The sequence below is a fragment of the Salvelinus alpinus genome, chromosome 4 (genome assembly GCF_045679555.1).
Source record: "Salvelinus alpinus chromosome 4, SLU_Salpinus.1, whole genome shotgun sequence".
In the NCBI taxonomy this organism is placed as follows: domain Eukaryota; kingdom Metazoa; phylum Chordata; class Actinopteri; order Salmoniformes; family Salmonidae; genus Salvelinus; species Salvelinus alpinus.
Window position 1 is genome coordinate 33695054 of NC_092089.1, and position 19331 is coordinate 33714384.

At 46.5% G+C, this 19331-nt stretch overlaps 1 protein-coding gene across 1 annotated transcript; it reads right to left on the reverse strand.

The window, feature by feature from the left end:
* Nucleotides 1–8552: 8552 nt before the first annotated feature.
* Nucleotides 8553–19036, reverse strand: LOC139573353 (complement C1r-A subcomponent-like). The gene is made up of 13 exons (XM_071396702.1): nt 18754–19036; nt 18076–18289; nt 17805–17988; nt 15301–15441; nt 14954–15159; nt 13267–13414; nt 12903–13021; nt 10580–10658; nt 10317–10451; nt 10158–10232; nt 9855–10060; nt 9390–9607; nt 8553–9025 (listed from the first exon to the last, which is right to left on the reverse strand). Exons 1-13 carry the CDS (start codon nt 18777–18779, stop codon nt 8653–8655), a joined length of 2124 nt encoding a protein of 707 aa, XP_071252803.1. The 5' UTR covers nt 18780–19036; the 3' UTR covers nt 8553–8652.
* Nucleotides 19037–19331: the final 295 nt, after the last annotated feature.

Below are 19331 nucleotides of genomic sequence, written 5' to 3' on the forward strand. Positions count from 1 at the left end.
AAAAACCGCAACGTGCTCACAGGGGGAAAAAAACTGCTCCTCCAAATTCGCTCCAGTCATTAAAATACAATTTTTAACCAACACCCATCGATTTATTTTGTGACTACCTGGACCTACCATTTGGGTTTGAAGTATTGAAATCAAACTATATGTATTTGAACGAAAATTATTTGAATAAACATGAAAAGGTGATTGCAAGAAGTACACGTCATTTCAAATAGGCTCCATGTCAGATTAAACAGCATATAAACACTCTAAACAGGTCAGGAGCCAGACAGAGAATTTAAGAAGGAACGAAAATGAATTATTTAGGCTATGTTATTTTAAATATTTGTACAGAGGGTTCTACATGGAACCCAAAAGCATTCTACCTAGAACCAGAAAGGAATTTTACCTATAACCAAAAATGGTTCTCCTATGGGGACAGCCAAAGAACCCTTTGGGAACTCCTTTGGGAACTCTTTTTTCTAAATGTGTGTGGGTAACTATGGGCCCTGGTCAAAAGTAGTGCACTACATAGGGAATAGGGTGCCATTTTAGACATAGGCACTCTTTGCATAAGTTAATTAAGCCAATTTACTCCATACACACACCAGACCTCAGTTCAAATGGAATTTGAAATCATTTAAAATACTTTAGCTGGGCTTGATTGAGCTTCCCTGGTGCAATGGAACCAATGAAATAGTCCCAAAAGTGCACATCCCGCTTTATACACTAAAGGCTGGCTCAAGCATACGCACAAAGTATTTAAAATATTTAAACTACTATTTGAACCCAAGTCTGACACACAGTCTCCTAGCATCAGTCAGTGTGTTAAGTAGGCTACATTAGCTCCAAGGAGCGATGAGACATGATGGTTGCTGTAGACAGATGGCCAGAATTAAGGAGGTTACACATAATTTACGACAGACAGCCATCTCTCTCTCTCTCTCTCTCTCTCTCTCTCTCTCTCTCTCTCTCTCTCTCTCTCTCTCTCTCTCTCTCTCTCTCTCTCTCTCTCTCTCTCTCTCTCTCTCTCTCTCTCTCTCTCTCTCTCTCTCTCTCTCTCTCTCTCTCTCTCTCTCTCTCTCTCTCTCTCTCTCTCCGTGCAAATAGGCGGTGATTTTTGTAGGTATTTTTCTTAAAACTGCATTGTTGGTTAATAAGGGCTTGTAAGTAGCATTTCACTGTTGTATTCGGCGCATGTGACAAATAAAATTGTATTATTTGACTTAGAATTAAATACAAATTAAATTAAAAATGACTTATTAGTGCCTTTGAGTTCATTTTTAGAAACACGAGTTTGGCCAGTCTGTGGCTTCTGTCTCATGCGATGGTGCCTGGAGAGCAGGCCAGCAGCAGAGAATATCCTCTCCATACTTGCAGAGCCACTGGGGATGCTAAACACCCTTTTGGCCACTCTTGCCAGACTGGGCAGAGATGCGGAGTTGTTTAAAATGTTTTCTATAGGTAGGCCTAAAGGTTTTTAGGCAAAATATGCCAGGCCTATTGGGCAAAAATCAATTATGGCCTATTGTATTGATAAAATAACAAAAATTTACGAAAACGTTTAAGATATCCGATTTTTTGTTTATAAATACTTTGATACAATGACACACTTAGTTATCTACCCACCTTGTTCCTGTCTTTTAGCATGCACACGTAGTAAGTACACCATCATGCTTTTGGGATATGTGTCTTTTCAGATTCCACAATGATTCTTTAGTTGTGGACATTAGATCACCACACTCCCTCTCTTCTTTGTTGTGGACATGACATCTCCACACTCCCTCTCGTCTTTGTTGTGGACATGACATCCCCACACTCCCTCTCTTCTTTGTTGTGGACATGACATCTCCACACTCCCTCACGTCTTTGTTGTGGACATGACATCACCACACTCCCTCTCTTCTTTGTTGTGGACATGACATCACCACACTCCCTCTCTTCTTTGTTGTGGACATGACATCTCCACACTCCCTCTCGTCTTTGTTGTGGACATGACATCACCACACTCCATCTCTTCTTTGTTGTGGACATGACATCACCACACTCCCTCTCTTCTTTGTTGTGGACATTACATCTCCACACTCCCTCTCTTCTTTGTTGTGGACATGACATCACCACACTCCCTCTCTTCTTTGTTGTGGACATGACATCACCACACTCCCTCTCTTCTTTGTTGTGGACATTACATCACCACACTCCCTCTCTTCTTTGTTGTGGACATGACATCTCCACACTCCCTCTCTTCTTTGTTGTGGACATGACATCACCACACTCCCTCTCTTCTTTGTTGTGGACATGACATCTCCACACTCCCTCTCTTCTTTGTTGTGGACATGACATCTCCACACTCCCTCTCTTCTTTGTTGTGGACATGACATCTCCACACTCCCTCTCTTCTTAGTTGTGGACATTACATCACCACACTCCCTCTCTTCTTTGTTGTGGACATGACATCTCCACACTCCCTCTCTTCTTTGTTGTGGACATTAGATCACCACACTCCCTCTCTTCTTTGTTGTGGACATGACATCTCCACACTCCCTCTCGTCTTTGTTGTGGACATGACATCCCCACACTCCCTCTCTTCTTTGTTGTGGACATGACATCTCCACACTCCCTCACGTCTTTGTTGTGGACATGACATCACCACACTCCCTCTCTTCTTTGTTGTGGACATGACATCACCACACTCCCTCTCTTCTTTGTTGTGGACATGACATCTCCACACTCCCTCTCTTCTTTGTTGTGGACATGACATCACCACACTCCATCTCTTCTTTGTTGTGGACATGACATCACCACACTCCCTCTCTTCTTTGTTGTGGACATTACATCTCCACACTCCCTCTCTTCTTTGTTGTGGACATGACATCACCACACTCCCTCTCTTCTTTGTTGTGGACATGACATCACCACACTCCCTCTCTTCTTTGTTGTGGACATTACATCACCACACTCCCTCTCTTCTTTGTTGTGGACATGACATCTCCACACTCCCTCTCTTCTTTGTTGTGGACATGACATCACCACACTCCCTCTCTTCTTTGTTGTGGACATGACATCTCCACACTCCCTCTCTTCTTTGTTGTGGACATGACATCTCCACACTCCCTCTCTTCTTTGTTGTGGACATGACATCTCCACACTCCCTCTCTTCTTAGTTGTGGACATTACATCACCACACTCCCTCTCTTCTTTGTTGTGGACATGACATCTCCACACTCCCTCTCTTCTTTGTTGTGGACATGACATCACCACACTCCCTCTCTTCTTTGTTGTGGACATGACATCTCCACACTCCCTCTCTTCTTTGTTGTGGACATGACATCTCCACACTCCCTCTCTTCTTTGTTGTGGACATGACATCTCCACACTCCCTCTCTTCTTTGTTGTGGACATGACATCACCACACTCCCTCTCTTCTTTGTTGTGGACATGACATCACCACACTCCCTCTCTTCTTTGTTGTGGACATTACATCACCACACTCCCTCTCTTCTTTGTTGTGGACATTACATCACCACACTCCCTCTCGTCTTTGTTGTGGACATTACATCACCACACTCCCTCTCGTCTTTGTTGTGGACATTACATCACCACACTCCCTCTCTTCTTTGTTGTGGACATGACATCACCACACTCCCTCTCTTCTTTGTTGTGGACATGACATCTCCACACTCCCTCTCGTCTTTGTTGTGGACATGACATCACCACACTCCATCTCTTCTTTGTTGTGGACATGACATCACCACACTCCCTCTCTTCTTTGTTGTGGACATTACATCTCCACACTCCCTCTCTTCTTTGTTGTGGACATGACATCACCACACTCCCTCTCTTCTTTGTTGTGGACATGACATCACCACACTCCCTCTCTTCTTTGTTGTGGACATTACATCACCACACTCCCTCTCTTCTTTGTTGTGGACATGACATCTCCACACTCCCTCTCTTCTTTGTTGTGGACATGACATCACCACACTCCCTCTCTTCTTTGTTGTGGACATGACATCTCCACACTCCCTCTCTTCTTTGTTGTGGACATGACATCTCCACACTCCCTCTCTTCTTTGTTGTGGACATGACATCTCCACACTCCCTCTCTTCTTAGTTGTGGACATTACATCACCACACTCCCTCTCTTCTTTGTTGTGGACATGACATCTCCACACTCCCTCTCTTCTTTGTTGTGGACATGACATCACCACACTCCCTCTCTTCTTTGTTGTGGACATGACATCTCCACACTCCCTCTCTTCTTTGTTGTGGACATGACATCTCCACACTCCCTCTCTTCTTTGTTGTGGACATGACATCTCCACACTCCCTCTCTTCTTTGTTGTGGACATGACATCACCACACTCCCTCTCTTCTTTGTTGTGGACATGACATCACCACACTCCCTCTCTTCTTTGTTGTGGACATGACATCACCACACTCCCTCTCTTCTTTGTTGTGGACATGACATCTCCACACTCCCTCTCTTCTTTGTTGTGGACATGACATCTCCACACTCCCTCTCTTCTTTGTTGTGGACATTACATCACCACACTCCCTCTCGTCTTTGTTGTGGACATGACATCTCCACACTCCCTCTCTTCTTTGTTTTGGACATTACATCACCACACTCCCTCTCGTCTTTGTTGTGGACATTACATCACCACACTCCCTCTCTTCTTTGTTGTGGACATTACATCACCACACTCCCTCTCGTCTTTGTTGTGGACATTACATCACCACACTCCCTCTCTTCTTTGTTGTGGACATTACATCACCACACTCCCTCTCTTCTTTGTTGTGGACATGACATCACCACACTCCCTCTCTTCTTTGTTGTGGACATTACATCACCACACTCCATCTCTTCTTTGTTGTGGACATTACATCACCACACTCCCTCTCGTCTTTGTTGTGGACATTACATCACCACACTCCCTCTCTTCTTTGTTGTGGACATTACATCACCACACTCCCTCTCGTCTTTGTTGTGGACATTACATCACCACACTCCCTCTCTTCTTTGTTGTGGACATTACATCACCACACTCCCTCTCGTCTTTGTTGTGGACATTACATCACCACACTCCCTCTCTTCTTTGTTGTGGACATTACATCACCACACTCCCTCTCTTCTTTGTTGTGGACATTACATCACCACACTCCCTCTCGTCTTTGTTGTGGACATTACATCACCACACTCCCTCTCTTCTTTGTTGTGGACATTACATCACCACACTCCCTCTCGTCTTTGTTGTGGACATTACATCACCACACTCCCTCTCTTCTTTGTTGTGGACATTACATCACCACACTCCCTCTCTTCTTTGTTGTGGACATTACATCACCACACTCCCTCTCTTCTTTGTTGTGGACATTACATCACCACACTCCCTCTCGTCTTTGTTGTGGACATTACATCACCACACTCCCTCTCGTCTTAGTTGTGGACATTACATCACCACACTCCCTCTCTTCTTAGTTGTGGACATTACATCACCACACTCCCTCTCGTCTTTGTTGTGGACATTACATCACCACACTCCCTCTCTTCTTTGTTGTGGACATTACATCACCACACTCCCTCTCGTCTTTGTTGTGGACATTACATCACCACACTCCCTCTCTTCTTAGTTGTGGACATTACATCACCACACTCCCTCTCGTCTTTGTTGTGGACATGACATCACCACACTCCCTCTCTTCTTTGTTGTGGACATGACATCTCCACACTCCCTCTCTTCTTTGTTGTGGACATTACATCACCACACTCCCTCTCGTCTTTGTTGTGGACATGACATCACCACACTCCCTCTCTTCTTTGTTGTGGACATGACATCTCCACACTCCCTCTCTTCTTTGTTGTGGACATTACATCACCACACTCCCTCTCTTCTTTGTTGTGGACATTACATCACCACACTCCCTCTCGTCTTTGTTGTGGACATTACATCACCACACTCCCTCTCGTCTTTGTTGTGGACATTACATCACCACACTCCCTCTCTTCTTTGTTGTGGACATTACATCACCACACTCCCTCTCGTCTTTGTTGTGGACATTACATCACCACACTCCCTCTCGTCTTTGTTGTGGACATTACATCACCACACTCCCTCTCTTCTTTGTTGTGGACATTACATCACCACACTCCCTCTCGTCTTTGTTGTGGACATTACATCACCACACTCCCTCTCGTCTTAGTTGTGGACATTACATCACCACACTCCCTCTCGTCTTTGTTGTGGACATGACATCACCACACTCCCTCTCTTCTTTGTTGTGGACATTACATCACCACACTCCCTCTCGTCTTTGTTGTGGACATGACATCACCACACTCCCTCTCTTCTTTGTTGTGGACATTACATCACCACACTCCCTCTCTTCTTAGTTGTGGACATTACATCACCACACTCCCTCTCTTCTTTGTTGTGGACATTACATCACCACACTCCCTCTCTTCTTTGTTGTGGACATTACATCACCACACTCCCTCTCGTCTTAGTTGTGGACATTACATCACCACACTCCCTCTCTTCTTTGTTGTGGACATTACATCACCACACTCCCTCTCTTCTTTGTTGTGGACATTACATCACCACACTCCCTCTCTTCTTTGTTGTGGACATTACATCACCACACTCCCTCTCTTCTTTGTTGTGGACATTACATCACCACACTCCCTCTCGTCTTTGTTGTGGACATTACATCACCACACTCCCTCTCTTCTTTGTTGTGGACATGACATCTCCACACTCCCTCTCGTCTTTGTTGTGGACATTACATCACCACACTCCCTCTCGTCTTTGTTGTGGACATTACATCTCCACACTCCCTCTCTTCTTTGTTGTGGACATGACATCTCCACACTCCCTCTCGTCTTTGTTGTGGACATGACATCACCACACTCCCTCTCTTCTTTGTTGTGGACATTACATCACCACACTCCCTCTCGTCTTTGTTGTGGACATTACATCACCACACTCCCTCTCTTCTTAGTTGTGGACATTACATCACCACACTCCCTCTCGTCTTTGTTGTGGACATTACATCACCACACTCCCTCTCGTCTTTGTTGTGGACATTACATCACCACACTCCCTCTCTTCTTTGTTGTGGACATTACATCACCACACTCCCTCTCTTCTTTGTTGTGGACATTACATCACCACACTCCCTCTCTTCTTAGTTGTGGACATTACATCACCACACTCCCTCTCTTCTTTGTTGTGGACATTACATCACCACACTCCCTCTCTTCTTTGTTGTGGACATTACATCACCACACTCCCTCTCGTCTTTGTTGTGGACATGACATCACCACACTCCCTCTCTTCTTAGTTGTGGACATTACATCACCACACTCCCTCTCGTCTTTGTTGTGGACATTACATCACCACACTCCCTCTCGTCTTTGTTGTGGACATTACATCACCACACTCCCTCTCTTCTTAGTTGTGGACATTACATCACCACACTCCCTCTCTTCTTTGTTGTGGACATTACATCACCACACTCCCTCTCTTCTTTGTTGTGGACATGACATCTCCACACTCCCTCTCTTCTTTGTTGTGGACATTACATCACCACACTCCCTCTCGTCTTTGTTGTGGACATTACATCACCACACTCCCTCTCTTCTTTGTTGTGGACATTACATCACCACACTCCCTCTCGTCTTTGTTGTGGACATTACATCACCGCACTCCCTCTCTTGCTCTTGGTCCTCATCTTTGTCACCTTGATTTAGCACCTGTGTGTTTTATCAGTTTCTTTATGAAAATATTTAGACAATAGCTGAAGCAAGTGGCTGTAGGTAGCAGCACACAAGTAGACTACAAATGCATGCTGGGCCGAGCATGCCCTGAGCTGGTGAAGTGAACGCTACTTGGAGCGAAATTGGAGTGGGCGAGATGGCCAACGCTCTAGCTTTTGGGAATCTCGCTCCATGCTCCAGTCAAATTGGGCACGCTCCGCTCCAGTTCTGCTCCACTCACATACTCTGGTACATAATGTCACACCCTGACTTTAGTTATATTTGTTTTCTTAATTTTTTGGTTTGGTCAGGGTGTGACAAGGGTGGTTTGTTTAGTTTTTGTATTTGTCTAGGGGTTTTTGTCTTGTCTAGGGGTTTTGTCTATCTATGGGGATTTGGTATGGTCTAGGGGATTGTAGGTTTATGGTGGCCTGAATTGGTTCCCAATCAGAGACAGCTGTTTCTCGTTGTCTCTGATTGGGGAGCCTATTTAGGTTGCCATTTTCCATGTTGGTTTTGTGGGTAGTTGTTTTGTGTTGTAGCACCTTACAGGACTGTTTCGATTTTCGTTTATTCCGTTTGTTAATTAGTGTATAGTTTTTTCAATAAAGCATGAACACTTACCACGCTGCGTTTTGGTCCGATCCTTCCTGTTCATCAGACGAAGAAGATCGTTACACATAAGCACAAAATAGTCAACCCAAGTCGAAGCTCTTTTCTTTCGTTCTACCTTTCTTCTCACACACAAACACACATACAGGAACGCATACACATACACTCACACAAATGCACATGAGAAAAGCAGAGATGAAACGTTTGGGCTTTATTTGGATTCATAAATCATGACTTGAATTGAAAATACTTTTGTATTTCTGTTCTCTTTCCCTCGTTATCTTCGCCTATATATTTTACTTATTGTCCTCCATGGTTTTGTTGATCCAGCTAATGTATTTAGCCACACGGGTGTACACTCCATATCTACCAGTCTGCCCACAACCCACACCCCAACTGACAATACCTGCAGCCCAAAACCGTTTAGTACTACTATCCCTAAGGACATACGCCCCTCCAGCGTCCCCCATACAGGAGTCCTTGCCCCCCTCAGGTACTCCGGCACAGAACATGTTGTCTGTCAGAACAGGGATCGTCTCTGTTGGCATTGCTGCTTTTGCTTTGTTGACAGAGTCTTGGCACGCATCCCCGTCCACTACTGGTAGGCGTATGTACCTGAGATCGTTGGCAATGATATCATCTTCTTTGATGCCAAAGCCTGACACCATACTGATAAGGGATAGAGGTCAGGAAAGAGGTCAAGGAGTTACTCAGAAAACTATTGCCTTACATTCATTAGCTTACCAAAGAACATTGATGAACTGTGGACTGCTAAGGACTAGTTGTGCAGTTAGGTTACTTTGGATTTTACAATTTAATTCAACGATGCCAAAAAGAAGTCATGAGAATTGTAGGTTGCACTCCTGGCTACTTCCATGATAAGAATGAACACATTATGAAATGTGGGTCTATCTATCCCTTCAAAATGCACTTCCTCTTTGTGTTCTTATTGATGTCTTTAATAATATAAATGTTCATATTGATGTTCAGCTTTCTCAATTTTAATAAAGAACTGGATAAGTCTGGCTCTCACCCAATCTGGCCTCTTTTGTATGCAGCGTTCTCTGGTGGCAGACACAATGGCATGATGGCAGCGTGGAATGTGAGTGGTTGTTGGAGTTTTATCAGGCCGATGTCATGATTGTAGTTTGCATTGTCTGGGTTTTTGTATTCAGGGTGGGGGTGGAGAGAGGCGACACCAAGAGGAGTGAGCTTTGCTAGTTTTTCTGCATCATTGTCTCCCACATAAACCTTGAAAACCAAACATAATTCAACTTCAGAATAGATCTTCAACTTCTTCAAATCTGACATCACTGAAGGACTTCTACAGACGTAATTTGAACGTTAGCCTGTGGTGGCTTTACCAAAGTACTGAAGACTTCTCTTTGCCTGTTGTTACTCCAGATATTTAAGTGGACTATACCTTTAAAACATAAGCAGGAAATACTTTTGTTCTCCAGTGTCCAATGAATTGATGGGTGTGTCACAATCTACCAACCCGAAGTTTCTCATTTAGCACAAGTTTTCCCTGTTGCACCAGGATATGAGCTGCAGTCATGATCCAGCGGTCCCCGATCACCATGGCCCCTCCTCTGCCTCCGTCCACACTGAGCATCACCTGCCAGGGGATGGTTTTGTCTGGGGCTTTGTCTCCCCCCATGATCCTCTGAAAGCCTGAGATGGACACTGTGGGCTGACCACAGACTGGGGGTGGGGGGTAAAGTAGTGACGAGGGTCACACAAATAGATACAGGACGGTATTTGAGGGATATGGTAAAGAAAATGGTACTTAAGGAGTTACCTGGGATACATGAGGGAATGACAGGGGTGTCAAGGTTGTCTCTCCATGTTCTATCTGCTGCACAAGTGTAGCTCACTGAAGGATGTCAAATTAAATAAAAATATGTTATTGTTTTGTGAGCAAATGTGTGTGACTGATGAAGGATAGATAACATCTCACCAGCTGCTCCTCCAAGGAGTGAGTAGAAAGGTTCATTGCAGTGGTACTGAATGACGGAGAGGTGCTGGTTCTGAGAGCCAGATATGAACCTAACCTCTCCATTCAACAATGCTTCAGGTTCCCCACAATCAATTACTGCACAGGAGAGCGAGAGAGAGACAGAGAAACCAAAATACATCTGTGTTTAATATGGAACTTGACTCATGGGAATGTATTAGGTTGTGATCATAGAAATAGAATCCATTTCTATGGTCGTGACTCACTGTGGCACTCAGGGAGGGAAAGGTGCCACTGTCCATTCTTTTGACACATGGAGGCATAGCTCTTGATCTCTCTGCCATCCTGAGAGAGAGAGAGAGACAGAGAGAGAAAGAGAGAGAGAGACAGAGACAGAGACAGAGACAGAGACAGAGACAGAGAGCGAGAGAGAGAGAGAGAGAGAGAAAATACTCTGCATTATCATTAACAGCAGACTCGTACATTTCCTCAATGAAAACAATGTACTGAGCAAATGTCAAATTGGCTTTTTACCAAATTACCGTACAACAGACCATGTATTCACCCTACACACCCTAATTGACAACCAAACAAACCAAAACAAAGGCAAAGTCTTCTCATGCTTTGTTGATTTCAAAAAAGCCTTCGACTCAATTTGGCATGAGGGTCTGCTATACAAATTGATGGAAAGTGGTGTTGGGGGTAAAACATACGACATCATAAAATCCATGTACACAAACAACAAGTGTGCGGTTAAAATTGGCAAAAAACACACACATTTCTTCACACAGGGTCGTGGGGTGAGACAGGGATGCAGCTTAAGCCCCACCCTCTTCAACATATATATCAACGAATTGGCGCGGGCACTAGAACAGTCTGCAGCACCCGGTCTCACCCTACTAGAATCCGAAGTCAAATGTCTACTGTTTGCTGATGATCTGGTGCTTCTGTCACCAACCAAGGAGGGCCTACAGCAGCACCTAGATCTTCTGCACAGATTCTGTCAGACCTGGGCCCTGACAGTAAATCTCAGTAAGACCAAAATAATGGTGTTCCAAAAAAGGTCCAGTCGCCAGGACCACAAATTCCATCTAGACACCGTTGCCCTAGAGCACACAAAAAACTATACATACCTCGGCCTAAACATCAGCACCACAGGTAGCTTCCACAGAGCTGTGAACGATCTGAGAGACAAGGCAAGAAGGGCATTCTATGCCATCAAAAGGAACATAAATTTCAACATACCAATTAGGATCTGGCTAAAAATACTTGAATCAGTCATAGAGCCCATTGCCCTTTATGGTTGTGAGGTCTGGGGTCCGCTCACCAACCAAGATTTCACAAAATGGGACAAACACCAAATTGAGACTCTGCATGCAGAATTCTGCAAAAATATCCTCCGTGTACAACGTAGAACACCAAATAATGCATGCAGAGCAGAATTAGGCCGATACCCACTAATTATCAAAATCCAGAAAAGAGCCGTTAAATTCTACAACCACCTAAAAGGAAGCGATTTCCAAACCTTCCATAACAAAGCCATCACCTACAGAGAGATGAACCTGGAGAAGAGTCCCCTAAGCAAGCTGGTCCTAGGGCTCTGTTCACAAACACAAACACACCCCACAGAGCCCCAGGACAACAGCACAATTAGACCCAACCAAATCATGAGAAAACAAAAAGATAATTACTTGACACATTGGAAAGAATTAACAAAAAAACAGAGCAAACTAGAATGCTATTTGGCCCTAAACAGAGAGTATACAGTGGCAGAATACCTAACCACTGTGACTGACCCAAACCTAAGGAAAGCTTTGACTATGTACAGACTCAGTGAGCATAGCCTTGCTATTGAGAAAGGCCGCCGTAGGCAGACATGGCTCTCAAGAGAAGACAGGCTATGTGCTCACTGCCCACAAAATGAGGTGGAAACTGAGCTGCACTTCCTAACCTCCTGCCCAATGTATGACCATATTAGAGAGACATATTTCCCTCAGATTACACAGATCCACAAAGAATTCGAAAACAAATCCAATTTTGATAAACTCCCATATCTACTGGGTGAAATTCCACAGTGTGCCATCACAGCAGCAAGATTTGTGACCTGTTGCCACAAGAAAAGGGCAACCAGTGAAGAACAAACACCATTGTAAATACAACCCATATTTATGTTTATTTATTTTAACTTGTGTGCTTTAACCATTTGTACATTGTTACAACACTGCATATATATAATATGACATTTGTAATGTCTTTATTGTTTTGAAACTTCTGTATGTGTAATGTTTACTGTTCATTTTTATTGTTTATTTGACTTTTGTATATTATCTACCTCACTTGCTTTGGCAATGTTAACACATGTTTCCCATGCCAATAAAGCCCCTTGAATTGAATTGAATTGAATTGAGAGAGAGAGAGAGAGAAGCGATACACTGATAGTTTAGTTGCTCTTCACAGGGGATATTTCCAGGAAAAGAGCCCTTGTAGAAAATGAAAGACTGTGAATATAAACAAGAGAAAGAGAAAGAAGGAAGTATGAGGTAGGAGAGAATGATAAGAGGCAGGGTAAAAGGGATTGTTTAATCTCACCATCATTAGTTTGTAGCCAGGGTCACAGCTGACTTGGATGTAGTCTCTGTAATAGTACTGGGGAAAGTTTGGGGTGACTCTTCCATTGGTGATAGAACTGGGTGAAGCACACTGCACCCCTATGAACAACAACACACATATCAGGATTTCAGACCAGGGCTTTTTTAGGTAGGCTTCAACTTTGACCTGTATTCTCTGCTTTACTTCCAGGAGGTTTTACCGTCTCACCTTTTTTGCCCTTCACCAGTTTGCATCTGCTCTTCCCTTCATACTCTCCCTTGCTCTGTCTTTCTCCCTCTCCTCTTTCATTATTTCCCTCTACCTCTGTTTTCCCTCTCTATGCATTTCCCCCTCCCTCTCTCACTCTGAGTAGTGTAGTGCAGGCTCCAGCCCTGGCTCAGACCAGCCCAGTCAGTGTGGTAGTCTAGCTGGACAGTGTAAGAGTTAGTGGGCATTAGTACAGGAATCTTCCCTCCACACAGCTTCTGGGGTTCCTTGTCGGGGATGGACACCTGCGCGAGACAGAGGAGAGATCAAACACTGTAAACAAACACAAAGCATGCTGTCCTGAACACACACACACATATGCATGAACACACACATTCAATACTTCATTCATGTACTCTGTTCAGTGGTGAGGACATTTAACACATGTAACTAGTGGTCAGGGAATTATACAGTGTTACCTGTAGCCAGTGGTCAGGGCATTATACAGTGTTACCTGTAGCCAGTGGTCAGGGCATTATACAGTGTTACCTGTAACCAGTGGTCAGGGCATTGAACAGTGTGACCTGTAACCAGTGGTCAGGGCATTGAACAGTGTTACCTGTAGCCAGTGGTCAGGGCATTGAACAGTGTTACCTGTAGCCAGTGGTCAGGGCATTGTACAGTGTTACCTGTAGCCAGTGGTCAGGGCAGTGTACAGTGTGACCTGTAGCCAGTGGTCAGGGCAGTGTACAGTGTTACCTGTAGCCAGTGGTCAGGGCATTGTACAGTGTTACCTGTAGCCAGTGGTCAGGGCAGTGTACAGTGTGACCTGTAGCCAGTGGTCAGGGCATTATACAGTGTTACCTGTAGCCAGTGGTCAGGGCATTATACAGTGTTACCTGTAACCAGTGGTCAGGGCATTGTACAGTGTTACCTGTAACCAGTGGTCAGGGCATTATACAGTGTTACCTGTAACCAGTGGTCAGGGCATTGTACAGTGTTACCTGTAGCCAGTGGTCAGGGCATTGTACAGTGTTACCTGTAGCCAGTGGTCCGGGCATTGTACAGTGTTACCTGTAGCCAGTGGCCAGGGCATTATACAGTGTTACCTGTAGCCAGTGGTCAGGGCATTATACAGTGTTACCTGTAACCAGTGGTCAGGGCATTATACAGTGTTACCTGTAACCAGTGGTCAGGGCATTATACAGTGTTACCTGTAACCAGTAGTCAGGGAATTGTACAGTGTTACCTGTAACCAGTGGTCAGGGCATTGTACAGTGTGACCTGTAGCCAGTGGTCAGGGCATTGTACAGTGTTACCTGTAACCAGTGGTCAGGGCATTGTACAGTGTGACCTGTAGCCAGTGGTCAGGGCAGTGTACAGTGTTACCCGTAGCCAGTGGTTAGGGCATTGTACAGTGTGACCTGTAGCCAGTGGTCAGGGCAGTGTACAGTGTTGCCTGTAGCCAGTGGTCAGGGCAGTGTACAGTGTGACCTGTAGCCAGTGGTCAGGGCATTATACAGTGTGACCTGTAGCCAGTGGTCAGGGCAGTGTACAGTGTTGCCTGTAGCCAGTGGTCAGGGCAGTGTACAGTGTTACCTGTAGCCAGTGGTCAGGGCAGTGTACAGTGTTACCTTTAACCAGTGGTCAGGGCAGTGTACAGTGTTGCCTGTAGCCAGTGGTCAGGGCAGTGTACAGTGTTACCTGTAACGAGTGGTCAGGGCATTGTACAGTGTTACCTGTAACCAGTGGTCAGGGCATTGTACAGTGTGACCTGTAGCCAGTGGTCAGGGCATTATATAGTGTTACCTGTAACCAGTGGTCAGGGCAGTGTACAGTGTTACCTGTAACCAGTGGTAGAGGCAGCTGGGTCCATTCTGGGTGCCTATGTGCTCTATGTGGAAGCTGTCAGTGAAGTTGAGGTTGACGATGAACCCAGGCTCCACAGAGATGACGTACTGACAGGCCAGGCCGTGGGGTGATGGGTCAGGGTACCCTGGGCTGGACAGAGTCCCCCCTGGTTCATCAAATATACCCCTACCACAGGACACTGGCCAGGGAGAGAGAGATGTCCACAAGATGAATAGAACTACAGTACACACACACACACACACACACACACGCACACGCACACACACACACACACACACACACAGACACACACAGACAGATAGAGAGTAGGTGTACTCACAGACACAGGTGTGCTGGTCAGGGCGGAGCTCGTAGCCATGGCGACAGGAGCACATGTAGGAGCCCAGGGTGTTGTGGCAGAGCTGGGAGCAGAGTGGACCAGAACCATCCTCAGGGTCTGGAGCTGAACACTCATCTATGTCTGGGAGAGGGATGGAGAAGAGAGTAGGAGAAGAGAGATGGAGGGATGGCGAGAGGGATGGAGAAGAGAGGTGGAGGGATGGAGAGAGGGATGGAGAAGAGAGGTGGAGGGATGGCGAGAGGGATGGAGAAGAGAGGTGGAGGGATGGAGAGAGGGATGGAGAAGAGAGGTGGAGGGATGGAGAGAGGGATGGAGAAGAGAGATGGATAGATGGAAAGAGGGATGGAGAAGAGAGGTGGAGGGATGGAGAGAGGGATGGAGAGAAAAGAGGTGGAGGGATGGAGAGAGGGATGGAGAAGAGAGGTGGAGGGATGGAGAGAGGGATGGAGAAGAGAGGTGGAGGGATGGAGAGAGGGATGGAGAAGAGAGGTGGAGGGATGGAGAGAGGGATGGAGAAGAGAGATGGAGGGATGGAGAGAGGGATGGAGAGAGGGATGGAGAAGAGAGGTGGAGGGATGGAGAGAGGGATGGAGAAGAGAGGTGGAGGGATGGAGAGAGGGATGGAGAAGAGAGTTGGAGGGATGGAGAGAGGGATGGAGAAGAGAGATGGAGGGATGGAGAGAGGGATAGAGGGATGGAGAAGAGAGGTGGAGGGATGGAGAGAGGGATGGAGAAGAGAGAGATGGATAAGAGAGATGAGGGATGGAGAAGAGAGGTGGAGGGATGGAGAGAGGGATGGAGAAGATAGATGGAGGGATGGAGAGAGGGATGGAGAAGAGAGGTGGAGGGATGGAGGGATGGAGAGAGGGATGGAGGAGAGAGGTGGAGGGATGGAGAGAGGGATGGAGAAGAGAGGTGGAGGGATGGAGAGAGGGATGGAGAAGAGAGGTGGAGGGATGGAGAGAGGGATGGAGAAAAGAGGTGGAGGGATGGAGAGAGGGATGGGGAGAGGGATGGAGAGAGGGATGGAGAAGAGAGGTGGAGGGATGGAGAAGAGAGGTGGAGGGATGGAGAGAGGGATGGAGAAGAGAGATGGAGAGAGGGATGGAGAAGAGAGGTGGAGGGATGGAGAGAGGGACGGAGAAGAGAGTTGGAGGGATGGAGAGAGGGATGGAGAAGAGAGGTGGAGGGATGGAGAGAGGGATGGAGAAAAGAGGTGGAGGGATGGAGAGAGGGATGGAGGGATGGGGAGAGGGATGGAGAAGAGAGATGGAGGGATGGAGAGAGGGATGGAGAAGAGAGGTGGAGGGATGGAGAGAGGGATGGAGAAGAGAGATGGAGAGAGGGATGGAGAAGAGAGGTGGAGGGATGGAGAGAGGGATGGAGAAGAGAGGTGGAGGGATGGAGAGAGGGATGGAGAAGAGAGGTGGAGGGATGGAGAGAGGGATGGAGAAGAGAGGTGGAGGGATGGAGAGAGGGATGGAGAAGAGAGATGGAGGGATGGAGAGAGGGATGGAGAGAGGGATGGAGAAGAGAGGTGGAGGGATGGAGAGAGGGATGGAGAAGAGAGGTGGAGGGATGGAGAGAGGGATGGAGAAGAGAGGTGGAGGGATGGAGAGAGGGATGGAGAAGAGAGGTGGAGTGATGGAGAAGAGAGATGGAGGGATGGAGAGAGGGATAGAGGGATGGAGAAGAGAGGTGGAGGGATGGAGAGAGGGATGGAGAAGAGAGAGATGGATAAGAGAGATGAGGGATGGAAAGAGGGATGGAGAAGAGAGGTGGAGGGATAGAGAGAGGGATGGAGGGATGGAGAGAGGGATGGAGAAGAGAGGTGGAGGGATGGAGAGAGGGATGGAGGGATGGAGAGAGGGATGGAGGAGAGAGGTGGAGGGATGGAGAAGAGAGATGGAGGGATGGAGAGAGGGATGGAGAAGAGAGGTGGAGGGATGGAGAGAGGGATGGAGGGATGGAGAGAGGGATGGAGAAGAGAGGTTGAGGGATGCAGAGAGGGATGGAGAAGAGAGATGGAGGGATGGAGAGAGGGATGGAGAAGAGAGATGGAGGGATGAGGAGAGGGATGGAGAAGAGAGGTGGAGGGATGAGGAGAGGGATGGAGAAGAGAGATGGAGGGATGGAGACAGGGATGGAGAAGAGAGATGGAGGGATGGAGAGAGGGATGGAGAAGAGAGGTGGAGGGATGGAGACAGGGATGGAGAAGAGAGATGGAGGGATGGAGAGAGGGATGGAGAAGAGAGGTGGAGGGATGAAGAGAGGGATGGAGAAGAGAGGTGGAGGGATGGAGAGAAGTATGGAGGAGAGAGGTGGAGGGTGTATCTTAGCATTACACCGTGATGTCACCTTCCCTGAGATTTGCCTGGTGTTTCTGGTTTAACAGTGTTGTACGGTTGCCTTGGATTATGTACGTAGTACCGTTGTGAGCAGGGTATCTGATCCTCCAGTCAGGTTGGTACGGGCTGCACTACCTTTGGCCTGATAATGGGCGGAGAAGCCGAAGTGCTTGTGTGGCTCAGGGTTCGTGTCGTCTGTCTGAAGGACCAGGGTGAGCCTGTTGCCTGGAGACAAGAGTGGCTGGTTGCCTGGGTGATGTCCATCAGCAGAATTCTCCTGACCACAGAACTTTGCAAGGACCTTCTTGTCATATAAAACCTGGAATGACGGAGTGAAAGAAACATTTAATACACCCTAATACATTTTATAATAAGGTATTGAAGTGTTCTTTTGAAGTCCACTGACCGTGAGTGAGTCGTAGTAGCAGTCGGCTGACGGCTCGATGTCCAGATGAGTGAAGCTGAGCTGGAGCTGGTAGCCCTCAGGTACACTGAGGTCCCAGTGTTGTGACAGGGCAGCAGGGTACGGCTGGGGGAACTGGGGGGACTGGACCACCCCATGTAGGGCTGGCAGGGACCGGGCCAACCGCCAACACTCACACACAGACACACACAGCAGCCTGGAGCAGAGCAACACAGGGAGAGAGGGCTGAGATGGGAGGTATAGGAGGAGTTGTGTGTCACAACGAGGTAAATACAGCCCCTTGAAACATGTCTGTATGATGACTGATCAGAAAGAGAGCTATTTTCTGATCTGTGACCAGGAAGCAGAAGAAAACATAACCCAATGATGCTGTAGGAATCATATGTTCTTATCATCCTTCAAGATGAAAGCTCAATAAACGTTAAAACCACTGACGATGCTGCGTAATATAAACAAACAGGTTATACTTCATTTGAACTCTTTCTCACACGTGCTAGTCACATGACACAATGTACTAGTAATGGAATAAATGGCATACACCTTCACGGCAGCTGGTCTGATTATGACAACTGACTTTACACACTCACGTAAGCAGTTGTTGTTTACGTTCACTTAGCTATAGCCAATGGGTTCAAGTACAGTGTAACCAAACAAACTCACCAGATGAACGGAGGAGTCCAGTCCATGTTGAAGGTCCTGGCTACAAATATTTCTGTTGTTATTGTTTTACTGTTGTGTGGCTATTGCTCACATGCATAGACTTGATTTCCCTGCAGTCTGTGTGTCCCAATAGAGACCTATGGTGAGGTATTATGCTAGACTACGAGTCTAAAAGTTGTGTTAAAACCTGCTCTGTTTGACTTAGACGCATGAGAAGGGGGGAAGAGAGAGAGGGAGAGAGTGAAAGATTCCGAGAGACAGAGAGACAGAGTAGTGGTGGTGGTGGAGTTAAAAGACTACAATTGACCAGTTCTTAAAAGACAAAACATTTTTTACGTTAATGTTGAAAATGTTAACCTAGAAAAGACAGAATGCATATCTACCAGAGGTTGGAGGGGGGATGGGGCGCAGGGGAAAGGGGGGTAGAGGGGGAGGAAGGGGCAGAAAAGAGGAGGGAGGAGAGCGAGAGAATGGGAGGAAAGTGTTGTGTGTTCAGTACTCTTCCCGTAAATTCTGTTTGAATAGTTTGTTTTGTTTACACATAGGGACAAACTCCATGCTGGCCTGGGTATGTCAGT